Below are 27,995 nucleotides of genomic sequence, written 5' to 3' on the forward strand. Positions count from 1 at the left end.
AACATGTCTGGAAAACCAGTTTGCATTGCTGATTTTGAAGAGTATGCTAAAAAATTTCTCCCCAAATCAGTGTATGATTATTACCGATCCGGAGCAGATGACCAGGAAACCTTAGCAGATAATGTAGCAGCATTTTCCAGGTAGGAGGATGATTTAAGGCTGGAGTGGGAGGTAGGGGGTGTAAATTCTGCTTAATTAGCAGCTGTGGTGCAAGATTAGTTTTGGGGTTTTTTCCCTCTCTGAACAAAAGTTAGTTTTTCTGAAACCTTTTTGGCTGTTCTCAAAAAGACTGTCAATTCTTTCTCAGAACAGTTCTCTCTCCCTTTGCACTCCTCCACCTAACATTTTCTGTCAAAAAGCAGTCCCAAAAAATCCATTAGCATGCTTTTAACTTTACCCACATTTTGCTGCTTTTTTTAATGTTAATTCTGTATAGAGTCCTTCAGCTCCAGTATTTCATCAGCTGATAAACAGCTCAACAAGGATAAGTGTAGAGTCCTGCACCTGGGGAGGAATAACACCATGCACCATTTCTGGTTATGGGCTGACCTGCTGGAGAGTAGCTCCACGGAGAAGGACCTTGGAATCCTGGTCAGTTTCCCATCCTCTGAATTCCCACTGCTCTGCCTTCAGAGTACCAACCCAAGTGCTGCAGAGGAAAAAAGGCAGCTGGTGGCTGATTGCCTCATCTCTGCTGAGCCCAGTTGAACTGCTTACACAGCTGTCGTGGTGCTGTGTTGGTGCAGACATGTATCTGCCCTTCTCCCCACCCCTCCTACCCCTTGCACTTGTCTGCTAATCTCTAAAGGCTTTGTCTTAAATCCCTTTGATTCTAACAAACCAAACAAAGGTTTTTCTAATTCATCTTTTTAGTCTTTCTCTCCCCTCACTTTGTTTTTCTGCTTTAGAGCAGCAATCCTGGTTACTCCTCCAGCTGCCTTTCCACAAGATATGAGTGATTCAGCTGGAAATTCCACACAACTCCTAAGGCTATAGGAAACACAGGGGGGATTTATGTAGAGATGGCAGAAATCAGCTCAGGACCTGTAGTTTTAGGGACATGTTGAATAACTTTAGAATGTCAGGAGAAGAAGAAAACTAAGCAGAAGGCCCCATTGTAGACTGGAAATACTCTTGTGCTTGGGGCTGCCCAGACACAAGCCAAAGGACTACTCTGGCTCCAAGGAGTAAATAGGTGCAGGAGGGGATGTAGTAGTGCTTGCCTAATTTTATTTTTTCAAGTTTCCAGGTGCTATGATATTATTTGCCTGCATAAAACCAAAATGGGATGTTAAGGAAAGGACACTCAAAGCACTCAGAGGCAATAAACTGTGGAAATAGTGAGCTTTTTACTACCAACAGCTACAGCTAATCATGATGAAACACATAGGATCTGATCTGCCCAGAGACAGGCTAGCAGAATGCTGGGTATGTCTACTTGTTGCTTTGATGTTAGCAGAACCGTGTGTTTTGTGATATGAGCAGCTCTGCTGTGAAGCTGTTTCCTACCACAGGGACAGATTCCTCTGATAAGCTTACTTCCTTCCATTGGGCTGCTCACCTGTGGGGTTCAGGATCATCTCCTCTTTCCTGGCGTTTTCCATTATATTTTCAATAAGAGTTTCCAGTTTTAGGTGTTCAGAACTGCAGAGGTTACAGGCAGCCTGGAACTGAAGAAGATATTAATTAGCAGTGCCTTGAACAGCCTGAGACACCAAAGAGTCTATGAAATTTCTCACATTGTGGTGTGTCAAAAAGTCCTTTGATGGGTTCCTACTCGGCAGCAAAGGTCTGAAGGGGATGGAAGCTATGTTTCTCTTTGCTCCCCTCTCTCTTTGTATATTTGTCTTAAAGAAAACAGAATCTAATTTCCAGAGTAGCTTTTGACTACTTAAGCATCTTCCAAAAAGGCAGTTAATAAAATCTAAAAGACTTGAAAACAGACTTTATTAAATAAATGACAGAACTTATTGACAGTCAAAGAGACCACAGGACAAAAATGTTGAAGCCAAAGCTTTGCTTGTTACCTTTTTATCACTGTATGCCTCTTTCTTGGTGTCCACCAAAGCACAGAAAAGTGTGATGATGTGCTGATGATCACTCAGTAGATCAGCATGAGAGCTGAGGTCAGAGCCTGAAACAAGCTCTTCTGGTAAGATGTGGTCCCCTCCTGTCTGGTCATAACAGCACTGGAGCAACTCTTCAAGAACAGATGTCACAGCTGAAGTTGTCTGCTGAGGCTTATCAGCTTTACCTGTATGAAGTGGAAAGGATGGAGGGCTGGAGCACAGATATAGTGATTCACAGTTCAGGGAGAAGTTTGTTTCTTTTATCTGGCTGTTACAAGAAGGAGATGATAGTAAAAGTCATCAGAGTTAAAAATAGTCCTTATGTAGCATTTAAAAATGAAAGTTACATCCTTCTCAACATTTCTGGTACCTTCCTGTACCTGTTTACAAGCTGAAATATTTCCAGCAAGCAGTGTGCCCTTGCTGCCTGCAGCCAGATGGACCTCCAGCCCTGCAAAGGTGAGCCCCTTTAATGGGCTGCTGAAGTGTTGTGGAAGCATATTGAGCAGAAGACTCCATGAGTTCTATCTTGATAGCTGCAGTAGTCCACACTTGATGCTGCTGAGGGACGTATGTGGTGGTAGATTCCTGTTTTCTGAGCACAGGGTATGCTGCCATTAACAGTTCCTGAGACCACATTTGCAGTGGCTTGCTGATAACACATTTAGAAGAGGTAGAAACCTTGTATAAACTCTTCACAGGGTTTTGGTTTTGTAACACCTGTTTGACACAAGCAATTTGGAAAGTCTTTTTGTCTTTGCTGTTGGAACAAGCATGGCCTAACCATTCAGGACGTGGGATTGCTTCTCACTTGTAATCTCACATGGTCATTGTGTGTCTCCAAGCATGCTGCTGGGTTTTCTTGCTGCTCCTGAGCACAACATGTGGGCAAACAAGTAAAACAGACTTTGCACCCCCAAGTCTCAAAGTCAAATGAGTTTGTGACAAAAACAAGTACGTTCAGCTTCATTTCTCGTGACCGGAGTACTCCTGTCGATTTCCACTGTCAGAAGCTCAGTTGCAGGGTTCAGCCTGGTTAAAAATGCTTCCAGTTTATATATTTATAGATACGTGTATAAATGTTTAATTGGAAAATAGGAAGTACAAAACCAACTCTCAGGCATGAATTGTTAGCCTTTTGTGGTATAAGATTATTTGGATAAGTGAGACGTCTGGGATTGATTGTATCTAGAGATCTGTGCCAGGGGAGGTTTAGGCTGGAGGTTAGGAGGAAGTTTTTACACAGAGAGAGTGATTACCCATTGGAATGGGCTGCCCGAGGAGGTGGTGGAGTCGCCGTCACTGGAGGTGTTCAGGAGGAGACTTGATAGGGTGCTTGGTGCCATGGTTTAGTTGATTAGGTGGTGTTGGATGATAGGTTGGACAAGATGATCTTGAAGGTCTCTTCCAACCTGGTTTATTCTATTCTTCTATTCCAAAAATCTTTGTTGGGTTTGCCTGTGAGTTCTTTAAGTTTTGGCAACCAAATGGTTGCATTTACAGAGAAATAAGTAGGTTTTTATTAAGGACTGATCTTGCAAATTAATGGTAGTTCAAATAGATGCTGGAATACCTTTGGAACGGCCTGTGCAATTTTTGGAGCAGCCCAATCCATATCCATTTGATTACAAATTGAATGTCCTGGCCTTTTGACAACACAGGAGCTTTATTTTAGACCTGGATTTGGCTACAAGAATATAAATTGTTTCCAGAAGGTTAATGTTTAAGATGAGGTTCACATTAGATACAGTACCTCTTCTTCAGCTTTCAGCTCTTCTGGGCCTGAGGGAAGAACCAGAGCTCACATTTCAAAATCAGTCTGCTCCTGCTAAAGCCAGCTAATTATTTTTTATTCATGGTTTCAAATGATGTAGAGATGGTACTGATATGAGCAAGGCACTAATGCCAGAGAAGATGATTTCAGGATGTCAGAGCATACATTACTCCCTGTGGTGCCTGACTGCATTCACCTTACGTTTGCTCTGTCCCCCGAAACACCATGTGTCCTTCCTGTGCCAGGCTGTCTGGCAGTTAAATTCTCTCTCAAGCTGTCAAGAAACTGAGACACCCAAATAGTGACTAGATTTTTATAACAAGGTCAGGATGTCTTTAGCTTGAATGGCATTCAAGAAAAATCAGTCTGAAATCTCCCCTCTTGGCATGTCAGTGAAGGGGGATGTCTGTCTGTTCAGGAACATGTTTCTGCTAATCTGCCATGACACCTTCTGTCACTGACTGCCCAGCGGCCTCTGGGGGAGATGCATTTTGTTGGTGTGCATGAGGAGCAGCAGCTGCTGGTTCATCAGCAACTGCATCGATGCCTCTTTTCTGCAAGTGTGTGTGTTAAGGCTGTTAAACTCACTGGGCACATAATTAAAATATTGGTTGCAAAAGCAAGGCTGAGAATGTGATGGGGGTGGGAGGGTCAAGTGAGCATGCAAAGTTGCAAGGGGGAAGAACAGGAAGGGAATGCTTGGAATAAAAAATTTTTGTCATGCCTTTTACCTCAGGTTTGCAGAGTGCTGCAAAAAGGGTCTCTGTGGGTGACAAGACACCTCTGGACAAAAAAGTCAATCTTAAGTGAATGCAGCTGTTGCTTGGCCTTGCACAGCAGTAGTGCCTACCCCTTGTGATGGGAAGTGGAGCTGTAGGAAAGATTAAGTCAGCACAGTGGCTTGGAACTGGAATAGAGACTTTGAAGAGTGTGTCCTTGACCAAGAACTCTGCTTGCTATGCAGCATGAAGAGATTATTTAGCATGGACTTAGAAGGGAAGCAAGAAGAGCTGCTTCAGAATATGTTGCAGTTTAAAAACGTCAGCCTTTTTCACAGCCGAAAATGAGCTTTCCGACTGCAAGATCATTTATGCTCTGAAATTTTTGAGCAGGGATAGAAAAAAATATATATACACACATTCATCTCCCTCTCAGTCCTTTCCATCCTTCTTTCAAAACCCCATTTAGCTGAACTTGCCTAAATCAGAAGTGCTTGCTGCCTGCCCTGCTGCAGCTTCTCCTTGCTTCCAGGTAGGAGAAAAGATGCACTTGCTTGCAATTGCAGATTGCAGCATGTGAGGCGTAGACTGGGTGGATGATGAGCGGAAGGTGACTGAAAAAAATGTGCAAGGTTTTTATAAAAGATCCAGGAAAACTTTCTACTCAGACTTGGAGGAAGCATGGGGTATGTGGCAGCCTAATGCACACCTCTGGTTGGTGGAAAATAGTGCTCCTGGGTTTTGCTTGCTGCAGCTAAGGACAGTTTCTTAAAGAACTCAAGTTTCACTTGTTAATTAATGCTTTTACTTACAAGGCCAGGAAATGTTGTTAGCTTGCAGTGTAACTACTGTAAGGTTAGGGAGGATGAAGGACTTGGAGAATAAAAAGATGGATTAAATTTTAAGTCTAGAGTGAAATGTATTCTCAAATGAGTGACAGTGTCTTTCATATCTTATGATGAAGAGCAATCAGAATTCCACAGAATACATCATTAACCAGAAAGTCAGACTGGATCCATATCACAAAGAAGAAACTGCACTGTATAACATAAATAGAACAGACTGAATGAGAAGATAGAGAAAGAGGCATTGACGTACCAATAGGTAATGGAGCTCTGCCTACATCCTTGAATGTCTATGTATAGTGTCTAGGTGGGGGTAATTTCAGGCACCAGCAATATTGTCCAGCTGATGCTGCCATGACTGCTTTACAATTTAGAATTGAAGGCTGAATGCTTAAAATACTTCTGAGGTGCTAGACTGAGCTTTACAGGTGCCCCAAACCAAGGTTGCAAGGATGAAACTGAAACCAGGTGTGAATGCAGGCTGGCTGGGAAGAACAGTCTTTGTAAAAAGTACAGCTTTTCCTGAGCTTAGTGGAATTCTGTGATCAGCTGTGGTTTTGTACAGAAGAGTAACACAAAGAAAAGAACCAGAACAAAACAAATAAACACCTCTCCTCCTGAGATTTAGTTTAGACTATTGAAAGCATGGAATTTGGTGCTTTCTTAGGTTTTAGAGACAGAGTACAGGTATTATGGCCCATGCTAAGCTGCTTTCTGTTGACGGTTCTTCATGATAACTTGTGCTTGCCCTTTTTCTTCCATTTAAGAATGTATTTTTTTTTCCATATTTTTAGGGACACATTGCCTTTGAAGTCTAGCAAAAGAGAAAACAATATTTTGTTCCATTTCTGCTCCCTGCACAGTAGAAAGTATGCATAAAGGAACCCAGTGACTCTATAAAGGACATTTGGTTTTATTTGCTGGGAAAAAGTCTCTTATCAGGGAGAGCCTTCAGAATGAGGATGAGGAAGAAAGACTGAGGAAAAAGTAATGTCCTCTTTGTTCCACCATCCCCTGAAAAATAACAAACTGATACAATTACATGGAAACAACTCTGAGAAGTCATACTTGCAGTGTGTATTTTGGCATTGAATAGTACAGCTGATTCCCACAGCTATGTATCTCCTTCCAAACATCATATCATTCCGCTCCTTGGGGAGCGCTTCCTGGAGAGCTGGCACTGCCCTCTGCTCTAGGGCTGCAGAAATTCTTGTGGCTTCTTGCAGAAATGTCTCTTGATCTTTCTAGAGTGAAGACATTGTGTGTTATGCCTTGTTGCTTTGTTGTTGTGTTTCTTTAATGGTTGGTTGGTTTTGTTTTTGTTTTCTTCTAACCTGTCAGCTTGATACACAAGCTCAGACTGAACACTACCTGCTGTTGGAGCATAGTCATAGGCTCTGGTTGCTGTCTGCATGCTGATGATAATATGACCGGTCTCTGGCATTCTAGTGCGAGCAGGTCCAGCAGTACTAGAGCTTCAGTTTTTATTATTTTCTGCCATTACAATTCACTAGCCATCAGAGTCCTTCCAGAGGGAAGAATGCCTTAGTGAGAGGTTAATATAAACCCTATTACTTCTTGCAGAGCCTTTGGCCCTGCTCAAGGCACACTGAGGCAGCCCCTCACATTGCATGCCTTCTTGTGGCTCACAGCAAGAGTGGCTGCTCTGCAACATCACCTGAATGATCAAAACCTGTCCCATTTCACAGATGTCCCCAGAAATGACACCCTAACAAATGTTTGGATACTGTAGTGTCATCTAGAAGACCCCATTATAAGAGGGCTAGTGATTCCGTTCTATTATGGGGTGGAAAAGATCAATTCCTGTGTGCAAGCATGTGCTGTCCATCTGCACTGCAATAAACTGTCATTTGAGATGAAGTATGTTTTGGTTTGCTCTGTTTTGGAGTCAGGTTCCACTTGCACTTAGGCTGAAGACCCCAGCAGAAAATTAAGCCCAGTTCTGGGCTCACGTGGTTTCTGGCTGACATGTCAAGGGTAGAGCATGATAAGAAGCATTTGAGCAAATTCTGGGCCACGTTATTCAAGGGCTAGACCATAACTTGCCCTATTGAGAAAGCAGTTGTTCTACTTGGTCTTTTCTGCACCAAATTACTGTGGTTGTATTTGTCTTTACCTGGCAGCTGTAGTCCCAGGGACTGTGTTACACAGCAGCCAGTGACTGCTGGGGATGAGACCTCTCTGAGTAAAGTGATTATTCAGTCTCTGTCACCCACCCGATGCTGAAGAGAGTCGGGGCAGCATGTCTGCTCACCCTCATCCCATACGGCAGCTCATTTCTATGTAGTTTCACTGCATAAAGCCTTAGCACAGGGACAGAGAGAACTAAGCATACTGGCCAGCCTGGTTTTATCCAAAAATCCCATGATTTTTTGCTGCCTAATCTATAGAAGGAATAACCAAGGGGGCTGATGAATTATGTTCCTGTACACCCTCTCTCATCCAGTTCTGCCCCAAAGCTTTCAGGGAGACTGAGGCTCAGCATGGACCTAACTATTTTGGAAGTCTTGTATTGCTTTCAAATAGGACCAGCCAATAACATTCAAAGACTGTTTGCTGCTTTCACTGTACATAGACTTCGATCCCTCATTGCCTGCTCTCTTGTGGGCTTGTGCTTTTTGTGAGTCTTGCCACAGTTTTTGGCTGTATAGTGAAGTTCTACTCCAGCTTCCCCAGTGACTTATGAAGATGCTTCTCCTCCTGCTTTCTCCTGACAGCAGGAAAAAAAAATTCTGCTCTTGGCCATGAAGAACTGTAAATAACCCTGACAATGCAGGCTTTTTATTCTCTTTATTTTTCTTTGTGTCAGATGGAAGCTGTACCCTTGGGTGCTCAAGGATGTGTCAGTAATGGACCTGTCGACCTCAGTCTTGGGGCACAGAATCAGCATGCCAGTCTGCGTTGGAGCGACTGCTATGCAGTGCATGGCTCACACTGATGGAGAGACAGCTACTGCTAGAGGTACATCGTGCAAGCCCCCCTGGCAGGGAGTCTGAGATTAACAAAGTGATACTGTGCCTATTGGTTGTGAAGCCAGGATTGGTTTCTTGCTCCTGATGCTGCAGTCAGGATGGGTTTGAGTTGTTGCTCAGAGTGATCAGGTTTATTTTTAGTTTGATTTTTCCCTGTTTGCCTATTTTGGTGTGCAGGTTTTCTCTCTCTATGAAACGGTATGTAAGAGGAGTAACAAATACAAACTTGAAAGCTCCATCTGTCTATATATGTCTCTATATATTCTGTGACTCTAACGATATATATTGCCATGACAACATTTTTCCTGTTACAGAACTGCTTCTAGAAATTCAGAAGCTTTTGCTTGTCTGGGAAAAATACTTGCTTTGAAGAAATCTCTTCAGGAGCGTCCCAGCCCTGTGGGCTATATGCTACACAAAGACATTGCCAGTGTAGATGCAGTCTAAAAAGCTTCAAAAATGGGCCATAAATGAGATGGATTATTAGGGTACTTGAACATCTCCCTTATGAAGAGAGACTGAGATCTCTGGGGCTATTTAGTTTTGAGAAGAGAAGACTGAGAGGGGATCTCATCAGTGTGTAAACCTAACAAAATCTAAATAGTACTCATTATCCTGTATATGGCTGAGGTATTCAGCTCTCAGCATATCCATAACCAATGTAACAAATGCTAGTGTGAAGAGAATCTAATTTTCTGACTGGCCATGGGAGCTGGTCTCAGACCTCATTAAAAAGCTGCCTTGCTGTCGTGTGCACTGTGATGGGCTGCAGCACAACTCTGGCAGCAGTCTCTGTGACAGCAGATTTCTCCAATTTTACAGTGTGCTTGGGGATACTTTTTTCCCTGTTCCATAAGATTTATGAGGAATCTAATTTTATGTCTGTTGTATGTGCAGGCATGCACCACACGATGGCGCTCGCATACCTTGAATTGGTTTGTGAAGCTGTGTATTGTGGCGCACCTTGGTGCTATCGTCTCCTTTGGCAGCTTTTGTGGATTGTTTCTGGCCCTGGTTATGCTGGGTGGAAACTCTGAACCATTATGCCACCAAGTGCAAACAAATTAATGCAAAGTTAAAAGCGAGGTTTGAAACACACAATCCAGGATGTTTCTTAGCAAAAATTCCCACCAATGCCTGGCCACGTTTTAAGACACAAATCTATAACAATTTATAAGTCAAGTGGTACAACAAGACTGAGTTATAGTTGTGGTAGATAAGTCAGGAAAATCCCAAATTAAGTTTTGTGCACTTTGATTTTTGGACGTCAGAATGATTGTTTTATTTAATGTTCTTGGATTTTCAGTCTAGGAGGGTTTGGTGTACTGGCAATGGTTTGAATGTGCGGCCAGATAAATAGATCTGTTGGAGTTGATACATTTTTAATTGCTTTCAAAGGCAAGTGCAGTTGAAATCACACCCTCTGTATTGCATTAAGTGTTTCTGGTGGTAAAAAATACAGCTTTGGTTTTGTTGTCTGTTAGAGGTGGCTTCAGTGCCAAGGTTTTGGTTTGACCTTATAAGATGATAAGGATTAGCTGTGAAGTACATGTGTGGCTTAAAGGTTTCTTTAAACTTGGGACATTTGGGATCAGGGAGTTTGCTGCATCCAGCTTCTCTTTTACTCTGTGATACTTCTGAAATATTAGTGAGCAGTTTGTTGGCTGCTTTATATAAGCTTTTGCTTTAGCTGCACAAGCCAAGAAAGTTTGAATCTCAGTCTTGAAGCTTTTGCAAACCTAAGCTTGACTTTTTGCTCAGGGGTGCAGGTAGTGGCATATGAGGTGGTACCTCTGCTGTTGTGATGATCCTTGAAAAGCATGGCATGGTCTGAATCATGCCACTTCCTAGCCAGGGAAAAACAGACATTGTTGTGCCCTGGCTTGCATCAGGGAATGTAGCAGCTGCCCAAAGGAGAACCCACAGTGTGCCCTTGTGTGTACCTGGACATGACTCAGCAGGTGCCACAGGCCATACATGTGGTTAGTTGGTGTTATACTGCAAGAGATAATCTTGGGTTCACACCATTGTACCTGCAGAGCAGCATGGTGCAGGCAGCAGTAACAATTCCTTCCCCTAATGTTTTGTATTTTGGGAATGATGCCTGATCCCAATGAGTGATAGTGTTTTAATTTCAACTCTGCTCTCTCAGTAGGTTTGCCCCCACAGAACAGTGTAAACGTCTTCTCAGTGACAAGGGCATATCATGGGGTGTCTTGTTAGGTAAAAATTCCTGTCTTTGGGGCTTGTTAGTGCTGGTCCTAAAGGGATGTTCTCCTGCAGCAACCAAGCTCATGGAGAGGAGTGTGCATCTTACCCAAAAGGGCAAAGCTTGGTGACTTGCCTTAAACAGACCCTCACTGGCAAATCTATTTTAATAGTAAGGGATCTTTTGCGGGGAAAATGTTCAATTGCAATTTTGAAGTAGCCAATGACAGGCTATCCACCACAACTGAAGTTGTTGCAAAGGTTGAGCAAGTCCACCCTGAGCAGAGTAAAGCCATAATCATGGTCAAAACTTGTACAGCTTCAAACCTTGTGTTGCTTATATTCCTGTTAGCTAGACTTTAAAAACAAACCAACCAAAAAATACACACACACACAAAACTTGTCTGTATAGGCAGTATTAAGGTTGCTACTTACTTTTGTTTGGCATGTCTATGAACCTGGAGTCCGTCCTTACAGAGAAAGCTCTCTTGTCCGTGAAACAACTTCATGGACTTTGGCAGTTGTCCCAGTTTTTCCAGGTCTTTCTTCAAGTATATTCCCTAACATTTCAGTTGTAGTTCATCAGTGTATGTGGCAGTTTTCCAAATAATGGATTTTCTGTTCAGAAGAAACTGAAAAATTGGGAGAAAAATTGTTTTGGATTAACTGAAATGTTTGGTTTCATCCAAAACACAATGTTTTATTTCATTTTCCTACTAGCTAATTCTTTTAACTATACTCCTGTTTTGAAACAAAAGTGTTAGCTCAGAAGAAAACATTCCACTTTGAAAATATCAACACATGACATTTTGAATTAGGTGAGTTTTTCTCATCTTACCCATTCCAATTTCAACCTCTTCAACTAAAAATATTTGCCAAATTTGATGAATAATCTTAGCCACTGCTAAAGAGCAAAGGGCTGGTCTCTGAGCACTTTTCAACAGAACTCAGATTCTACATGACTTATTTTTTTTTCTCCTGCTTGTCCATCAGGAAGTTCACTATTCCTCCATGCAAGGACATTCACTTGTCATTCTGACTACACGCCGTGCTTGCAACCAGTGTGATACCTGTGTTGTCTCTGTGCAAGTGCAATAGAACTCGTGGCTCTGTAAATAGAGCCTACCTTCAAGTAAACAAAACCTTGTGCCAAGTAAGAAATAGCTTTTCTTAAGCCTTAATTGGTGATAAATGTGTATATGTAGCATTATTTTGAGTGCTGCTCCGTTTGTATTGCTGCTAATTACAAAATGCTGCCTTACTGACACATTGCCTTATATCTACCTGTCTTCTCTCTGGCTTGCAGAAAACAAGGCTGAACAGCCTGACTGTTCTTGACCAGATCTTTTGAAAATGGAATAGTAGTTGGCTTTATGTTTACCCTTTGCAATTGCTCTCAAACAACTTTCTGAGTTTCTGCTGACACAAGAAGTTTAGGCATCACCTGTGATGTGGCTACACCATTTGCTTTGCCAAAGAGAGGATAGGAATATTGACTGAAAAGCCCTTTCTTCCTCCTCTGTTGACTTGCTGGCAGCTTTAGCATTTCCATTAGAGAGGCAACAATGCCTTTGTTCCTCTGGCTCATAATAGAATTCTGCCATATTTTTTGCTTTAGTACTGCTGAGCATCTGAATTCAGGTTGCTTGTGCTCATTGGACACATTCTTGACTGTGAAGGAGGAAGTTTGTGATCTGCCAATTTTTGTGCTCAGTCATAGTGGAAGTAGCAGGACTTTGTACCAAGCTTTCACCTGTTACCTATGTGATGTTCTCCCCCTGCAAACGTTAATTTTGAGGTATGGCTATTTTGGGGTCATTAGGAGGACAATATTCACATGAGAAAACATGGCCTGTACTGACCTGACCTGGTCTGTCCCCAGAAACTGGCATGGCCAGAGGCTTTTTCAGTTTCAGTGTACACAGGCAGCCTGGCATGACAGCCCTCCTAGCCCAGCCAGATCCATTTTGGCGACTCATCTTTTCCTGCTGCCTACAGCCTTTGGCCAGACTGACAAAATGCATTGTGTCAACAAAACGATCATAGGCACAGCTTGCATGCAATGTTTTGTAAGGGGTAAGCGAGGTGAAGCTGGGCAGGGTATTTCTCAGCCAATTGTGTTTCTTCAAGAGAGTCATGTTAAGTATTTCAAACATCTCTGGTTTTTAGAAGATGCAGCTTCAAGAGTATAGCTGTTTCTCTTGTGAAATACCACCATGTCAAAAGGATATTGTGTTGATCCCAAGCTATGTTGTCTGTCCCCTAACTTGGAGACCATGGATCCACCAATGGATTCAAGGAAGAACAACCATAGTGGGGCTCTTTGGTTGACATGCCTTGGAGATGCCCCTAAAAGGGAAATTATGGGAGTTTACACAGCTAGAGGAAAAGGTTCCCATTCCTGTACAAAGTAATCCTGACAAAATATGCAAGCTTAAACCAGGCTCTTCTCCAGTGCTACCCCCTGGAGTACATTGCCTCTGAGCTGCCCACAGGGACAAATTCCATACCCTTCCTAAACCACTTAAGAAAATGATGTCCAATCAGAGGGGGGAAGGAGACTGAGGTTTCAGGATGAAAAAAAATGGGCTAATAACCATTACTGCTCTGTTCTCCTGTGGACTTAACGAGTGGGTCCTGTCCCATGGTCAGCTTTTATTTGTTGCTATGTAAAATACTTCAGCTGAGTTCCCCAAGAGTGTGAAAAGCCCCATCTTGCTGAGGCTTATGTTCCTTGGTGAGAAAGTATGTCCTTGCTTGTGAGACTAAGTGAAAGTGGGTAGCAGTAGGGCAGTGAAATCTGCACCTGCTCAAGGAGCCATGGAACAAAAGATGTGAATGTCCCCTTTCCCAGGCACCCCACCTTATCCCAGTTCTAGTTGTATTTGAGCCTGAAACAAGGTAGGGTACAAAGAGCTCAAAGCTTTACTTTCCTGATGTCAAAAATTTCCCCAGCCTCTTGTATGTGGCTAATGCCTTGGTCTCTGCACTGTCATTGACCTCAGTGGGAACCTGCAGTGCAAAGGGAGACATGGTTTGGGCGGTGCTTGGGATTAAAAGACCTAGAAAACAACAACAAAAAAGACTAAAGCAATCTCAAATGGCATGAGGAATGGCTGGTTTACAAAAATCTGGCCTTTAAACTCTGGGAAATGTCACCTATTGTTTCAAAAGCATTCTGTGGGAATATGGATCTGATTTATACTGATTTTTAATAATAAACAGAGGCATTTGCAGCACCTCAGAATGGAAGTGTAAAATATAGCTGTGTAGGAAATTAGTTGCTCCTGTTTCCTTCAACTGCAGCTATAAGTGCACAAATGGGAGTGTATTTTTAGCAAAACCTGACTTAAGGTAGGAAAATGGAAATACTTCAGGACTATGTATATTTGTTTTTGAAAGTCTAGAAAATTGTGAAAATAAGCTTTGGAATGATCAAGGTAAAGCACAAATCAACCAGAACTGGAACTTGGAATCTCTAAAACTGAATTTTTTTTCTTGTGTGTGAACTCTGAATTTGACCATGTGGATCCAAAATGCGAGTGTTGAGCTGGTTCTCCACCCAAGAGTCCTGAACTTTGCAGGGCAGGCAAAGGGAATTTTGTAAGCATGGCTTTCATGGAAATGCCATAACCCAGTCTGGGACAGTTGAACTCTGGTTGAACCAAACCTCTTAAATCTAATCTTAAATCAGATGAAAGCATCATTTTCCCTATCTGTATACAGCTAAATGGTGGCATTTTGTATTTTAGATCTACTTACCTAACATACTTCTTGGTGCCACTTCCATTTTAATTTTGCCTTTTGCCACTCTTTTCGTGTCCACAGGGCTGTAGAGGTAGACTGGAGAATAAAAGGAAGAATGGAAATACATGGATACCTAAAGGCAAATTGAGCCATAACATTTGCATTTTTCCCTTATCTGATCTGAGGGTTTTGCAATTACTGGGTTAGCAACCCTCCCTCACATTCATGAACTCATATTTGACAGAGCAACAGGAATGCAGATCCCTTGTTTCTTAGTATCACTTAATACTCTTGATTTGACAAATCACTTACTGTGGTGGTTGTGACAACCCACCACAACTGATTTTTAACAGGACATTAGGCATTCATCATGAGTTCTGCAGAAGAAACTAATTTCTAGGTACTTAATCTGTGAGAGCAAACTCTTCTCTAGAATTTTAAGGGGAGGAGTGAAATGGCTGCAACGTAGAGTTTAGGATTGTTGCTACTCTATTCCAAATGGTTGAAAGCTGCCTGATGGCCCTGGGAGGGTGTAACCAATTTGTTTGAATGAGCTGTTCCTAAGTTTCCACTCTGAGACTTGTAATCCTTATTTAATAAAATCTTCTCCTAAAGACCACCTTTTAATTCCTTGATGGGCCAGAGATGATGTTTTGAAACAGAGCCCCATTTACATTACAAATATGCATACTATGGTAGACCAAGAGAAATAAGGCTTTGTGTAATATTTTTGAGTTTTACAGTGTGTTTTCCTTTATTTTACAGTAAGTGACAGATACTCAAAAAGACTAAGTGGTAGGTTTATAATCTCATCGTATGAGGTCAGCTGGTTTGTAGCACAGCCAGGGTTGGGAATCTCCCTGGCAAGGCAGTGGGCACAGAGCCTCTGTCTGACCACATCTGGGACTGTTAGATCACATTTAACCTTGGGACTACACCTTGGGCATGAATTTGCTCCACAGATTTTTGAAAGTAAAGGAGGAGAGGCCTAAACATGTTCAGTATAAGCATCCATCCCTTTTGGCCTCAGCAGAGACTTTGGGCACTTGTCTGTTGTGTCTGCTCACCTTTGTATTTGTTTTTGGCATCCTGGTGGAGAGAAAATGAGTGTGGGGTCCCTCTCCTTGCAATCAAGGAAGTGAAAATGCTAAAGCAAAGGACTTCCCCTTTAAGTCTTTATCTATTGTTGTTTGCCGGGCTGCATTCATTACACCCGGAAACACCCAGTAGGGTTGACAACAGGCATTTACTAAGAGCATAGGTTTAATGCCAGTGATCATTTTGCGCGTGGGAGAAAGCAGCCAAAATACCATGATAAAGATGTTAAAGGGAGCCTCTGTGATAGTTTTGAGGAGAGATGAAGAGCAATATTGAGAATCACAGATCTTAAACACTTAACCTGCAGCATTGTGGCAGTGTTCAAGAAGCTGGAAGCCTTACATGCACTTTTAAATATAATTTAAAACTCTGCATCCATACCTATGCCCTTAAATGTGTGTGCCAAAATTTCTGACAAGTAGGCCAGATGCTAGGGGCTTAAAAACAGAGTCCTCATAGGATAGAGAATTATTAATATGGGTTAGGCTTAGTTGGATTATAATATCATGATCACAGATACAGTAATCACAGAATAGTGATAGTTTAACCCCTGCTAAAGTAGAATTGCCTAGATCAGGTTGCCAGGAAATATCTTTTATTTCCAGGATTGGAGCAGGGATCATTCCAACAGCATGCAGACAAGAGTCACCAGCAATGTGCCTACAAGCTGGAGAACTTTTGCAGCAGCCCCACGCTGTTAGTAGCTGCTATTAGTGCAGCATTCCCTGAAAGGCTGAAAGTGTGAAAACTCTAGGGAGTGGCAGGGTGACATTCTATGCACTGATACTCTCCCAAGCCAAGTGCTTCTGTTTTGGATAAACACAGAGGCTTCTCTAATCTTGAATATAACTTTGTGTTTCCTCAGCCTGCCATGCAATGGGGACAGGGATGATGCTGAGCTCCTGGGCCACTTCTTCCATTGAAGAAGTGGCTGAAGCAGCTCCAGCTGGCCTTCGCTGGCTGCAGCTTTATGTGTACAAAGACCGGGAGGTCACCAAATCCCTTGTGAAGCGTGCAGAGAGAGCAGGCTACAAAGGTATCTTTGTGACAGTGGACGCACCATTCCTTGGCAGGCGCATCGATGACGTGCGCAACAAGTTTCAGCTTCCTCCTCACCTCAGGTAGGTGTCCACTGGTGGGATGTAGAACAGGTATGTGCAGTGCCATGGTCACCATGAGGTGCTGTGGGAGAAATTTGTCTTTGGAACAAGGAATTGCTTCAATTTCTTCTTTCTACATGCTGCACTGGGCATGAACACCGAGGAACTGTGCTTGCATCTCGTACTGTGCTTGCGCAGTTTTGCACAGCAAAACTCAGCTGGACACAACCCTGTGTAATCTGCTCTGACTTTGAGCAGAGATTCAGCTGCAGAGTTGGCTATGCTCTGAATGGAGGTCTGGACTAAACGTAGTGAAGGTCCCTTCCAAGTGATGTTATAGGCCCTTCTAATCTATGTTACCCTGTGATGCTGCAAGGGGTCTAGGGCTGTGTCACTAGTGACCACAGAGCCCCTTTCCAAGCAACTTCAACTCTTCTTTTATTCAAATACAGAAATGTACAGGTTTGCAAAATGGAGCTAAAAAACTTGTGAGAATCTTACACGTAGGGGTTAGTAGTGACTGCAGTCTGCCATGACATATATTAAGACTAATATCTGCTGCTTTCAGAACCTGCAAATGAACACAAAAATGGAAAGACACTAAAAATAAAAAGGATAGCTGACCATGTTTTGAAGCAGAATAACTTTGATTTGCATTCTCGTTGAAAGCAAGCTTTGAAAATTATCAGTGGTTCTGAAATGCTCCTCCTATGTCTCCTAAGATTGTTAAATTACATTATGTATATCCTGTATGTAACATGTACTTAGCAAGAAACATAACATCACACCCTGAGGTCTCCCCTTTTTCATACAATTCAAACTACAGGCAAGACATGGGACTGTGCGATAAATCTAATTCTTCGCTTTGCAGGCAAAAAACTCTTCAGAACATGACGTGTTGGATCTCCCCCTATGCTTGTACATGAAGCTAATGAATAGTGTGATGGAAGCTGACAGAACCGCCTTAACTATGATTTCAGTGTTACAGTATAAACTTTTGAGGAAAACACTAGAAAAGATTCCTTGACACATCTATCACTAAAATGTAGTACACTGATATGCATGTGTCTTGTATAGTAATCCTGCTCTAGATCTGTGATTGCCAAAGCATTATTGATGCACACTCATTTTCTGGGGGGAAAAAAAAAAAACCCACAAAAAAACCCGAGCCAGCAGTGTGCCCAGGTGGCCAAGAAGGCCAATGGCATCCTGGCCTGTATCAGAAAGTGTGGCCAGCAGGAGCAGGGAAGTCATTGTGCCCCTGTACTCAGCACTGGTTAGGCCACATCTTGAGTCCTGTGTCCAGTTCTAGGCCCCTCAATTTAAGAAAGATGTTGAGTTGCTGGAACATGTTCAGAGAAGGGCAACAAGGCTGGTGAGAGATCTGGAGCACAAGCCCTATGAGGAGAGGCTGAGGGAGCTGGGGTTGCTTAGCCTGGAGAAGAGGAGGCTCAGGGGAGACCTTATTGCTGTCTACAGCTACCTGAAGGGAGGTTGTAGCCAGGTGGAGGTTGGTCTCTTCTCCCAGGCAACCATCAACAGAACAAGGGGACACAGTTCCAAGCTGTACTGGGGGAAGTTTAGGCTTGAGGAGAAAGTTCTGAGGTCTTTTCCAACCTTGTTAATTCTGTGAATCACTTCAGATTTCAGAATGACACTTGGACAGTGTTTTGTTGCAGAGCTGGTGGTGAAGCTCTCCTAGAATGGGCTCTGCTCAGTTATGTGATAACTTTTTCTTGGCTTCAGATTTTCAACAAAGTCTCAAAGCGACAACAAGGTACCATTGTGCTTGGAAATGTATGTAAGGCAACATTCATTCAAGTGTTGATTTGTGTTTCACAGGCCAAGAAAAACAACAGTTATTTATATAATCTTATCCATGGGTCTCTTTTCCTCTGAGTACCCCACCCTCCACAAACCGGCAGCTAAAAAGCTGCATCTTGCTGACAGCCTGCTATTTTCTCATATTCTTCTGGACCTGGATCTGAACACAAAAGCCATGTGAAGTGCTGCTTGTTGCAGGCATGAAATCAGCAGTGAGACTAGCCAGTTTCCATGCAAAAAAACCCTCCTGAGTTTCCCAAAATGTGGAATATGAGTATAAAATAGTGAAATGTGGAATGAGACACAGTTTCCACAGGACAGAGCAGTCAGCCTTGTGTAGGACATGGTTGTCTTTGTTGGTACTGGTGTTGCTGACGGCAGTTTAATGCTTGTGAGCTCATGGGTCTGCTTCAGCTTTCTTGTACCAGCCCAGCCTGAATTTCTCCACTTTTGTTCTTTCCCCCTTCTTCTGCTTTGTCTAGTAAGTCAGTGAACTCTTTGACACAGGGGTTGTCACTTACCATCCAGTTCCTAGAACCTGTGAGATTGATATGGTGCTAAAGAGTAAATGATGTCAAATGTTTTCATACAAAATTAATTTGTCCCCCTTGCATTTGACAAGGAAACATACAAAAAAGACACAACATAAACCAGCAGAGTGTTGGTCTTGTTGCACAGATGAAAATTCTGAATTCTTCATGTAGATCCATCAAATTCACAGGCTTAACAAAGTTTCCCTTCCTCCTCCTCCTCTTCCACCTATCTGATCCCCTGTTCCTCCAGTAAATGAACCCTCTAGCTTTGGGAAAAGGAAAAACAACCCCAAATTTGCTGCATGAAGGCTAAGGGGATTTTTGCTGGTAAGTAGATCCTGTATTATGTCAAGCAAGATTAAAGTTCCAGCCTGTACTGCTCTAGAACCTGAATGTCCCACATCCTATGGTGCATTTATCCTCACGATGCTCCTGGCAGATACTGTTTTCCTATTTTATGGTGAGAAATTGGGGCAAGAAGAGTGGCTGACTGTTGTGTTCAAAGTTGCACAGGAAGACAGAATCTTAAGCCCAAATTAGTGCTCTCACTGCTGGGTTTTCCTCTGGGCCATGGATTTCATAGAATCATAGACCCATAGAATGGATTTGAGTTGGAAAGGGTCTTGAAGATCATCTAGTTCCAACCCCCCTGCCATGGGAAGGCACACCTCCTACTAGAACAGGTTGCTGAAGGCCCCTTAGTTCAAGGGAATTGCTTGAAAGACTCCAGTGCAGAGCCACAAAAATGATTAAGGGAGTGCAACATCTTCCTTACGAGGAGAGGCTGAAGGAGCTGGGGCTCTTTAGCTTGGTGAGGAGGAAGGGACTAAGGGGTGACCTCATTAATGTTTATAAATATGTAAAGGGTAAGTGCCAAGAGGATGAAGGCTCTTCTTGGTGAAGCTTGATAACAGGACTGGGGCAATGGGTGGAAGTTGAGGCATAGGAAGTTCCATGTAAACATGAGGAAAAATTTGTTCACTGTGAGGGTAACAGAACACTGGAACAGGCTGCCATGGGGGGTTTGTGGAGTCTCCTTCTCTAGAAATATTCAAAACCCACCTGGATGTGTTCCTGTGTGATCTTGCATAGGTGACCCTGCTCTGGCAGGGTGGTTGGATAGATGATCTTTCAGGGTTCCTTCCAGACCCTTACATTCTGTGATTCTGTGATCCAGCCTGGCTTTGGACACTTTTAGGGTTCAAGTGCCACAATGTCTCTGGACAGACTGTTCCAGTGCCTCACTACCCTCATGGTGAAGAATTTCCTCCTAATGTCTAACCTAAATCTAGCTTCTTCCATTTTGAAGCCATTAACCCTCATCCTATCACTATGTGCTTTATAAAACGTCACTTTCTAGCTATCTTTCAAATACTGGAAAGCTTCAATAAGGTCTCCCCAGAAGCTTCTTTTCTCGAAGCTGAACAACTTCAGCTCTCCCAGCCTGTCTTCATGAGAGGTTTTCCAGCCCTCTGATCATCTTCATGGCCCTCCTCTGGACCCATTTTAACACTTCTATGTCCTTCTTGTGTTGGGGGCTCCAGTGCTGGACAGAGTACTCCAGGTGAGAGCAGAGTAGAGAGGGAGAATCACCTACTTCGACTTGCTGATCATGCTGAACCTTTAGAATTCAGACTTTATTCTGTTTCTTCTGAATGAACTAGGATTTTTGCCTTGGGACAGAGAAATTTGAACCAATGTTACCAAATGCTTTGCCAGCCAAAGGTTTCAGCTGACTAAGGACTGGGATCTGACATGCCAGGATAGGCATTTTTTGCTCCTGCTTGGCATTATAGCAAAGGCTTAACACTATACTGAATGTTGGCATTAGGAACTGATTTATGGCTACAGTGAATCTTTCTTAGACTATTTTTCTCTCTTGTCTGTTTTGGTGTTTGTGGTTTGGTGTTTATTTCTGGTTGTGGTTTTTGTTTTTGTTTTTGTTTTTTTTTAGATTAAAAAACTTCTCAAGCAGTGACCTGGCATTCTCCTCAGGGAAAGACTTTGGAGAAAACAGTGGATTGGCTGTGTATGTAGCTGAGGCAATTGATGCAACCATCAATTGGGAAGACATCAAATGGCTTAGAAGGCTGACCTCGCTGCCCATCGTTGCCAAAGGGATCCTCAGGGGTGTGTAGCTCTGCTGCTTCCCCTGGGGCAGGTGTGGCATATGTTCTTGCAGAGGCACCAGGGAAGGAGAAGTATTCATGCTGAGGAAATTTCTGTAGCATTGCATAGAATTGGCAAGCATTTCCTTTGCTGATGTAGACTATGGTGGGGTGTGCATGTTCATGTTTCTGTGCAAAACAGAAAATGACCAAAAGGAGAAAGCTTCTTTTCTTCATGCTAGGTTAAGGACCCAGCAACACTTACAGAAGCAGCTGCTTAAATAACTACCTGGAGTTGTCAGAATGTTTTAATGGCTATACAGTATGTTTACCTTGATGTTCAGTAGGTAGTAACTGGAGCCACTCGTCACTAACCTAGTTGTTTGGCTGTCATCACATAATTCTACTTGAAATCCTGTGGCCAGGAAGACTGAACTTTCTCTGTTCATTGTCTGTAAGCTCCTAACTGTGATTTGAGTTGGATGTTACTTAAAGGGAAGCTGGATTTTCATTCCTTCAAGAGCACTGAGTGAAGTGAAGTGGTTTTATTAGGTGTGGATTATTACTGTAATGATGCCAATGATTTTGGCTTGCAGAAAATTATTTAATAAAATAATTTATAAGTGATGAGTTGTGGGACATAGCAGAAAAAATAAAAGCTAGCAACCAAAGTGGTAGCTAATCCTAAGTGGTAAAATGCTCTGTTCCAACATTTCAAATTACTTTTATGTTTTTATTGACTAAAGATAAAACTGCTTCCTGTTTTGAGATGGGACTTTGGCATAATGAAGCCCTAAGGTGGCTTTGTATTAGGTGGCAATGGTGTTTTTAGTGGCAAAATTTCCTTCAGCACTGTGGCAATAAGTTCCCAGTTATGGAAGGGCATGTCTTGTTTATTTGTTTGTTTGGTTTAGGTCTTTATTCTATTCTTTTTATTTTAGCTGATGATGCTAAAGAAGCTGTCAAAGTTGGGGTAAATGGTATCCTGGTGTCAAATCATGGAGCACGGCAGCTTGATGGGGTCCCTGCAACTGTAAGTACTGGCGCCAGTATCAGCAGTCTCTGGGTTTCTCTACTGTTTTACTACTTGTTTGCTTGTTCTGAACACGTGGTAGCTGGAGAAAAAGACTACAGATATGCCTTACCCTGTCACACTTCAAGTTAGGTGAAGCTTCCCCTTGGTGAGATCAAACCAAAAAAACACAGGAGGACTTACATGTGGCTGTTTCTTCAAGCTACCTGAGCATCCTGTCCTTGGCTGCAACAACCTCCATGGAAGTCTAGAAGAGCAGTTTCAGACAGTGTATCACTGTTAGTTAAATGTCTAGAAATTGGAAAGTCTTGAATATTTTTTTTGCTATTTTTTTTCTTATTTCTCCTTTCTCATCCCTTTTTTTCTTTTTTTTAACCCCAATGTAGTGGTTTGCAGTTCACTGAAAGTTGCTCTACAGTTGTTTTTCCCTTTTAATATTCTTCAGAGACTTCTGAAAAATTACAGTTACAGAGCAGTTTAAGGCAGAACTAACTCTCCATTTTTATCCCTTCAAACACTTTCACCTTTGGAAAAGGTACAGGGTGGTTAAATTACATGGTTTTTTCCTTTTTCCTTTTCCTTGTCGTGCTACCCTGTGTTTTTTTCCAAAGGTGAAAAGGGAGTTGAGAAGTTCTGAACTGGAAAAAATAGAAGGAAAATGAAAAAGTCTGTGTTCTGGCTAAAGGAAAAAACCCCAAATTCCAGTCATCATTCATCCTTCTTCATTCGGTATGGGAAAGCTGTGCAAGTAAAAAGAGAATGAAAAGGAGAATTGAAGCCCACTATTCCTAATGTGTCCGTGATGGACAGCCTCATGGTTTCCATGATCATTTTCTGAAGGGAGAGTAGGACAGGTAAGCCCTTTTTCACTGCAGACTGTTTTGCACATGAAATCTTACCTGCTCAACTCTTCTGTCCCACTGGCACGTCCCTCCCTTCCGGGGAGCAATTCTGCTCTTTCCTACTCCGAGACAGCTGAGGATTCTCCCAGCCCTGTTCCTTCATCCATTCATTTTTTTAGGTCTTCACATGCACTCAGTGACTGCCTGGTTGTGTTGGCTGGTTCTTCACATTGGAGAGACAACTGCCAGCACAAATGTTTTTTCTAAATGGTTAATTAAGCTGAGGTATTGTCCTTTGAGATGCTTTTGTCTGGCTGTCTTAAGGTATTCCAGTGGACTGGTATGACAAAGACCTCCTGATGTTTTTCAGATTGAGATTTTTCTTTTATGTGCTGCTTGGAGACCTATAAGAAAGATGGGGACAGTGTTTTTAGCAGGGCCTGTAGTTGACAGGACAAGGGTGATGGTTTTAAACTAAAAGAGGGGAGATTTAGACTAGGTAGAAGGAAGAAATTTACAGTGAGGGTGGTGAAATACTAACCAGAGAGGTGGTAGAAGATCCATCCCTGGGAACATTCCAGGTCAGGTTGGACAGGCTCTGTGCAACCTGATCTAGTTGAAGATTTCTCTAGTCTCTGCAGGAGGTTTAGACTAGATGACCTTTAAAGGTCCCTCCCAGCCTAAAGCATTCTATGATTCTATGAAACATGATTTTGTGCTGTTGGAGAGTGTGCAGCTATTCAGTTTTAGACACCTCAAGGGCAACTCAATTTTCAGAGTCTGGGTGTTTCATACTTCCAAAATAGATATTCTTTCTTCTTTATCTTCTTGTCACCTTTTGAGAATGCTTTCCTCAGTTTCACCAAGAGTATTGGAAAATCTTGGCCTTACCTCTGTGTGTGAGGTAATCCAACAGGAAGAATATACAAGGATATTAAAAACATCATTTTGAGAAATGGTAAAGTAATAGGATTGGGTTTTTTTTTTTGCCAACTGCAGTAGCACAGAAATTAAACTTGCAAACAACCTGTTATGAGTTTCTTTTGCAACACCACATTACAGAGGAAAAGGCACTATAAGAGCTGGTATGTTCTCTGGATTTCAGCATGCAAAGAAATACATTTCACAATGCAGTTTTCATAATGTAAATACCTGTGTCAGATCATGCTAAATGTTTCTAGTTTAAAATATCTGTTTAATTTCACAGGTTTTCAGAATGTGAGCTGAACCCAAGCTGGTTAATATTTCTAATGTGTTGTTACACATTGAGGAAATCTGTTTTAATTATGGTTTGCATCATGCTTCAGTAGTTATAGTACTTTAATGTTGATATGATTTGTCAGGATGTAGAAAGTGGTCTCTGTATATGGAAACAAATGGAAAATATGTTTGGCAAGAGAGTAAAACCAAAGGGGGAGTTAAAAAATCAAAGCAAGTGCCACACTTCAAGAAAATTTTAATCCAAATCTAAAACCAAACTGCACTTCAAAATTTCCTCCATCCCCATCTCCTAGTAATTTTTTATCCATTAGACAGGAAATTAATTACATCCATATTTGAAAGACATGAATTTTTGTGCCTTTTCTCACACTGCCACAGTCTCCTTAGTACTTGACTTACAGTTTTGTCTTTCCTAATTTTTATGAATAGGAGCTATTTATCTGGCATAGGAGCAGTTGCCCTGTAATTAATGCATGAGGCTTGAATTCAGAAGACTTATCTCTTTGGGGCATGAACATGGTGTGGACATGTTACTTAACTCCCTGCTTGGTTACTTGTAACTTAGAAGCATTAAAAATTCTCCCTCCCTCCACCCCCTTGAAAAGTGACTGTGACTCATTTTCATCCTCAAACTACTCAACACTGGAAGTCTGGGGAGCTGTTCCTTATACTCCTCTTACTCTTCTGAAACATCTGGTACTGACTTACGTTGGATACATGTCATGGGATCAGATGGACATTTTGTGTGACCCTGCTGACTCTTACTCTATTTATGTGACTTTCTAAGTAAATTTGACCTTTGTATATATCTGCTGACATGCTAAGTCACTACTGGTTTTCAATACAAAACTGTATTGTTTGTGCATAGTTAGGCATGCAATTGCTCATTTAGCTTCTTGAAATCCCGGATCCTGTACATAAGAGTTCAATTAAATAGGGATACACAAGTGGACAAGTTACATTCCTATTTTACTTTTTTAGATTGATGTCTTGCCTGAAATTGTTGAGGCTGTGGAGGGGAAGGTGGAGGTGTTCCTAGACGGAGGTGTAAGAAAAGGTACAGACATTCTTAAAGCACTTGCTCTTGGTGCCAAAGCTGTATTCATTGGAAGACCTGTCATCTGGGGCTTGGCTTATCAAGTAAGTTAAAAAAAGTTCAGACTTATGTTTGTAGATATTTAGGCTTGCTATTTGGGTTTAGCATATGCATGTATATCTGTGTGCACACAGGGGGGTGTGTGTGATGGTATCTGTATGGACTCAGCCTGTCTGATCTGAAATTTGCTGTGACAAGTACTTGAGTTGTGCACAAAACTTTGTTGGCACATGTATACATGTCTGTATTTACATACGTGAGCTATATGTACACCTAACAGTTCATACTGTCCTCTAACCTCCTAGGGTGAAGAAGGAGCAAAAGAAGTTCTCCAGATGCTGAAGGAAGAGTTTCGACTGGCAATGGCATTGACAGGTAAGACATCAATGTTTCCTCTTATTAACAGTCACCTCTGTCTCACATTTCTTCATACTTTTCCTTTGCCCTGGGCAATAGGCTGTAGTAACTTAAAGAAGGAAGATGGAAACTTTTGCAATGTGAACAGGTTAGGCTATGGAGAGATGAAAAAAAGGATGACTTGTTATCCCTGTCTTAAAGATGGGGAACAGAGGAGGTTAAATGAAAGCAAGCAAAAAGATTCTTTGCAAGGAGAGCAATAAATCTGTAGAAAAGTACTGGGAAATCCTTGGTCACCAGGGGGTGACTTTCATCTGACAGAATCTAGACTTCTATGGGATAGAAAAAGAAAAGGCTTAGAGTGGGATTGTCTTGGTTTAAGGAGTGAGACAAATGCTTATTAACCCATCTCAAAGAAGTTAAAAAACCGCTCCACACTGGATTGGGAAGAATTAGAAGTTTAAATGGAACTCATAGCTACGTACAACAGTACAAAAGCATGTGAAATACACAAAATTCATAGTCCACCTCAGCCATGGTTCTCCAAGAGCCTCCTTAGGCCAAAGCTTCATCCACAACCTCCCTCCAAAGAGGGCCAAAACCTCAGGCTTCAAATAAATGCCTCTCCTCACCCCCCTCCCCTCCCATACCAAACCTGTGGGATGCAGCTTAAAATTCAACTTGCCAGCTCAAGGCTGCTCAAGGCCCTGCTCCCCCAGGTCACCAGAGACAAGGGAGCCTGAGTCAGAAGGGAGCAGAGAGAAGGGAAGGGGTCTGGACAGCTCATCCTTTTCCCTTATAAAGGGGGAGATGCAGGCATTCTGGGAATGGAATAACATATTTTCCTGTGTCCACCCACTGGGCTGGACTGTTCAGCTCCTTGTACCCTCTGGTACTCTGGAAGAATCATCTCTATGGTTAGGACACAGGCCTAAACCTATATAGTGGGTTGAGAACTGGGATAGAAATGCAAAACCTTCTTCTGATATGTAACTTCTCCTCCAGGATGCAAGAAAGTAGAAGAAATTGGCAGGACACTGATACGAAGAGATCAAGTCTGGCTTTCCAAGATTTAGATCTGAAGACTATTGCCTTGCATGTTGTCTGTCATACAGAAAGTGTGCTACCAAACAAAAAGCAACTGCCTTCACCCTTTGGGCCTCATCCTGCAATCCTGACTGAGAAGGGGTGTAGGAGATCACTCATTGGAGAAAATACTTGAAGCTAATTTTACAGGTGTATTTCCTGTATTCTCCTAGGTTCCGCTGGTAGTTGTGATTCGAGATGGGCCTTTCAAGAAGAACAACATAGAAACTTCAAAGTGTTTCGTGACAAATGCTAGTATGAGCTTACGTGCCTGGAAGTAACTTAGCTGTTAAAATGAAACTAGAAACAGAAATGTTTTGACAGCAAACAGCTATCAAAACATTTCTGTTTATAGCTTCCTTTTGATGGCAAACAGCAACCAAAATGCAGAAATGCAAAATTAAAAAATACTTCTTGCTCACTGTTTAGAGGAACTATATTGTAGGTCATAGAGATTAAATCTTGCTCTCTTATGAATAGTGTCATTTTCCTAGTGACTATGTGCTACTCCTTTATAGGCATGTGGGCTACTCCTTTATACAAGCATGTGGGCTTGTAGCCTGTAGCTCAGAGGACTCTTAGTGTAAAGAAATGAACAGCAAAGCAAAACTGGGTAAGTTGTCATTTAAGTGACACGACTCCCTTAGCAGTCAGGTAACCATTATGTAGTGCATCAGGTACAGGTCAGATCCTTGGCTGCACAAATCTTTGTAGCCCTGTTGCCTCTGCTGCACTGTGCTGAGGGCATCCTGCTAGAGCTCACACGTTTTTCACTTGGTTTCATTTGCGGACAGTGACAACTCAAGGCCGATGCTACCTAGGGCAGTTTGTAGGATTTGCAGCCATGTGCGAAGGAGAAATTTGGCTGAGGTATTAACTAGTGACTTGGGAAGATTCTAGTGGCTCTCTTCACTTTCCACAAACACCTTTCAGACAGGTAAATTATAGTGTTATTCATTCTGCTTATGAAGATAAACAGATACTATAGGATCTGCTCCTCTGTTCTCTGAACAATCCAAATACAAATTGAATTCAGGAAGAATTTTGTGACTGTAAAGAACAAAGGAATAGCTTCCTACTGCAAAAAGACTATTTTCCAAAGAGCAGGCAGAGGAGGGAAGACTCTGCTAATCTCATCTTGAGTAAAACTAAGGGTGGCTCTTCATCTGTCTCACTTCTGTTGCAGGTATAACAATGTAATTGGGAGCAGGGAGAGATTTTGACAATCTTGTTGTGGAAATTTGGTGTTCATTTTTAAGGAGGATTAAGGAAAAATAAAATAAAGTGCCTTGATTTCATTGTTCAGTCACTGACATCACTGGCTCCATTTGTTTCCCATCAG

The 27,995-nt window shown here is 42.2% G+C and overlaps 1 protein-coding gene and 1 long non-coding RNA gene across 2 annotated transcripts; one reads left to right on the top strand and one right to left on the bottom strand.

Moving 5' to 3' along the window:
* Positions 1 to 27,962, top strand: HAO1 (hydroxyacid oxidase 1). Its single transcript, XM_068153207.1, has 8 exons — positions 1 to 140; positions 8,238 to 8,389; positions 16,319 to 16,574; positions 20,865 to 21,040; positions 21,960 to 22,051; positions 25,096 to 25,254; positions 25,516 to 25,585; positions 26,573 to 27,962. The coding sequence occupies exons 1-8, from the start codon at positions 4 to 6 to the stop codon at positions 26,641 to 26,643; spliced, it is 1,113 nt and encodes a 370-aa protein (XP_068009308.1). The 5' UTR covers positions 1 to 3; the 3' UTR covers positions 26,644 to 27,962.
* LOC137448567 (uncharacterized) lies at positions 11,055 to 22,300 on the bottom strand. Its single transcript, XR_010989138.1, has 3 exons — positions 22,235 to 22,300; positions 14,371 to 14,451; positions 11,055 to 11,240 (listed from the first exon to the last, which is right to left on the bottom strand). It is a non-coding gene; the product is annotated as an uncharacterized lncRNA (long non-coding RNA).
* Positions 27,963 to 27,995: the final 33 nt, after the last annotated feature.

The sequence above is a fragment of the Melanerpes formicivorus genome, unplaced genomic scaffold, assembly GCF_026170545.1.
Source record: "Melanerpes formicivorus ecotype bairdi unplaced genomic scaffold, bMelFor1.0.p_v2 SCAF_25, whole genome shotgun sequence".
Lineage (NCBI taxonomy): Eukaryota > Metazoa > Chordata > Aves > Piciformes > Picidae > Melanerpes > Melanerpes formicivorus.

Bases quoted from the DNA above. Each gene is read 5' to 3' on its own strand.
- HAO1 (XM_068153207.1), top strand. From the start codon at position 4: ATGTCTGGAAAACCAGTTTGCATTGCTGATTTTGAAGAGTATGCTAAA. The intron at 8,390-16,318 runs GTACATCGTGCA...GTGTTTCCTCAG, and splicing joins AGAGACAGCTACTGCTAGAG to CCTGCCATGCAATGGGGACA. The intron at 22,052-25,095 runs GTAAGTACTGGC...TTACTTTTTTAG, and splicing joins TTGATGGGGTCCCTGCAACT to ATTGATGTCTTGCCTGAAAT.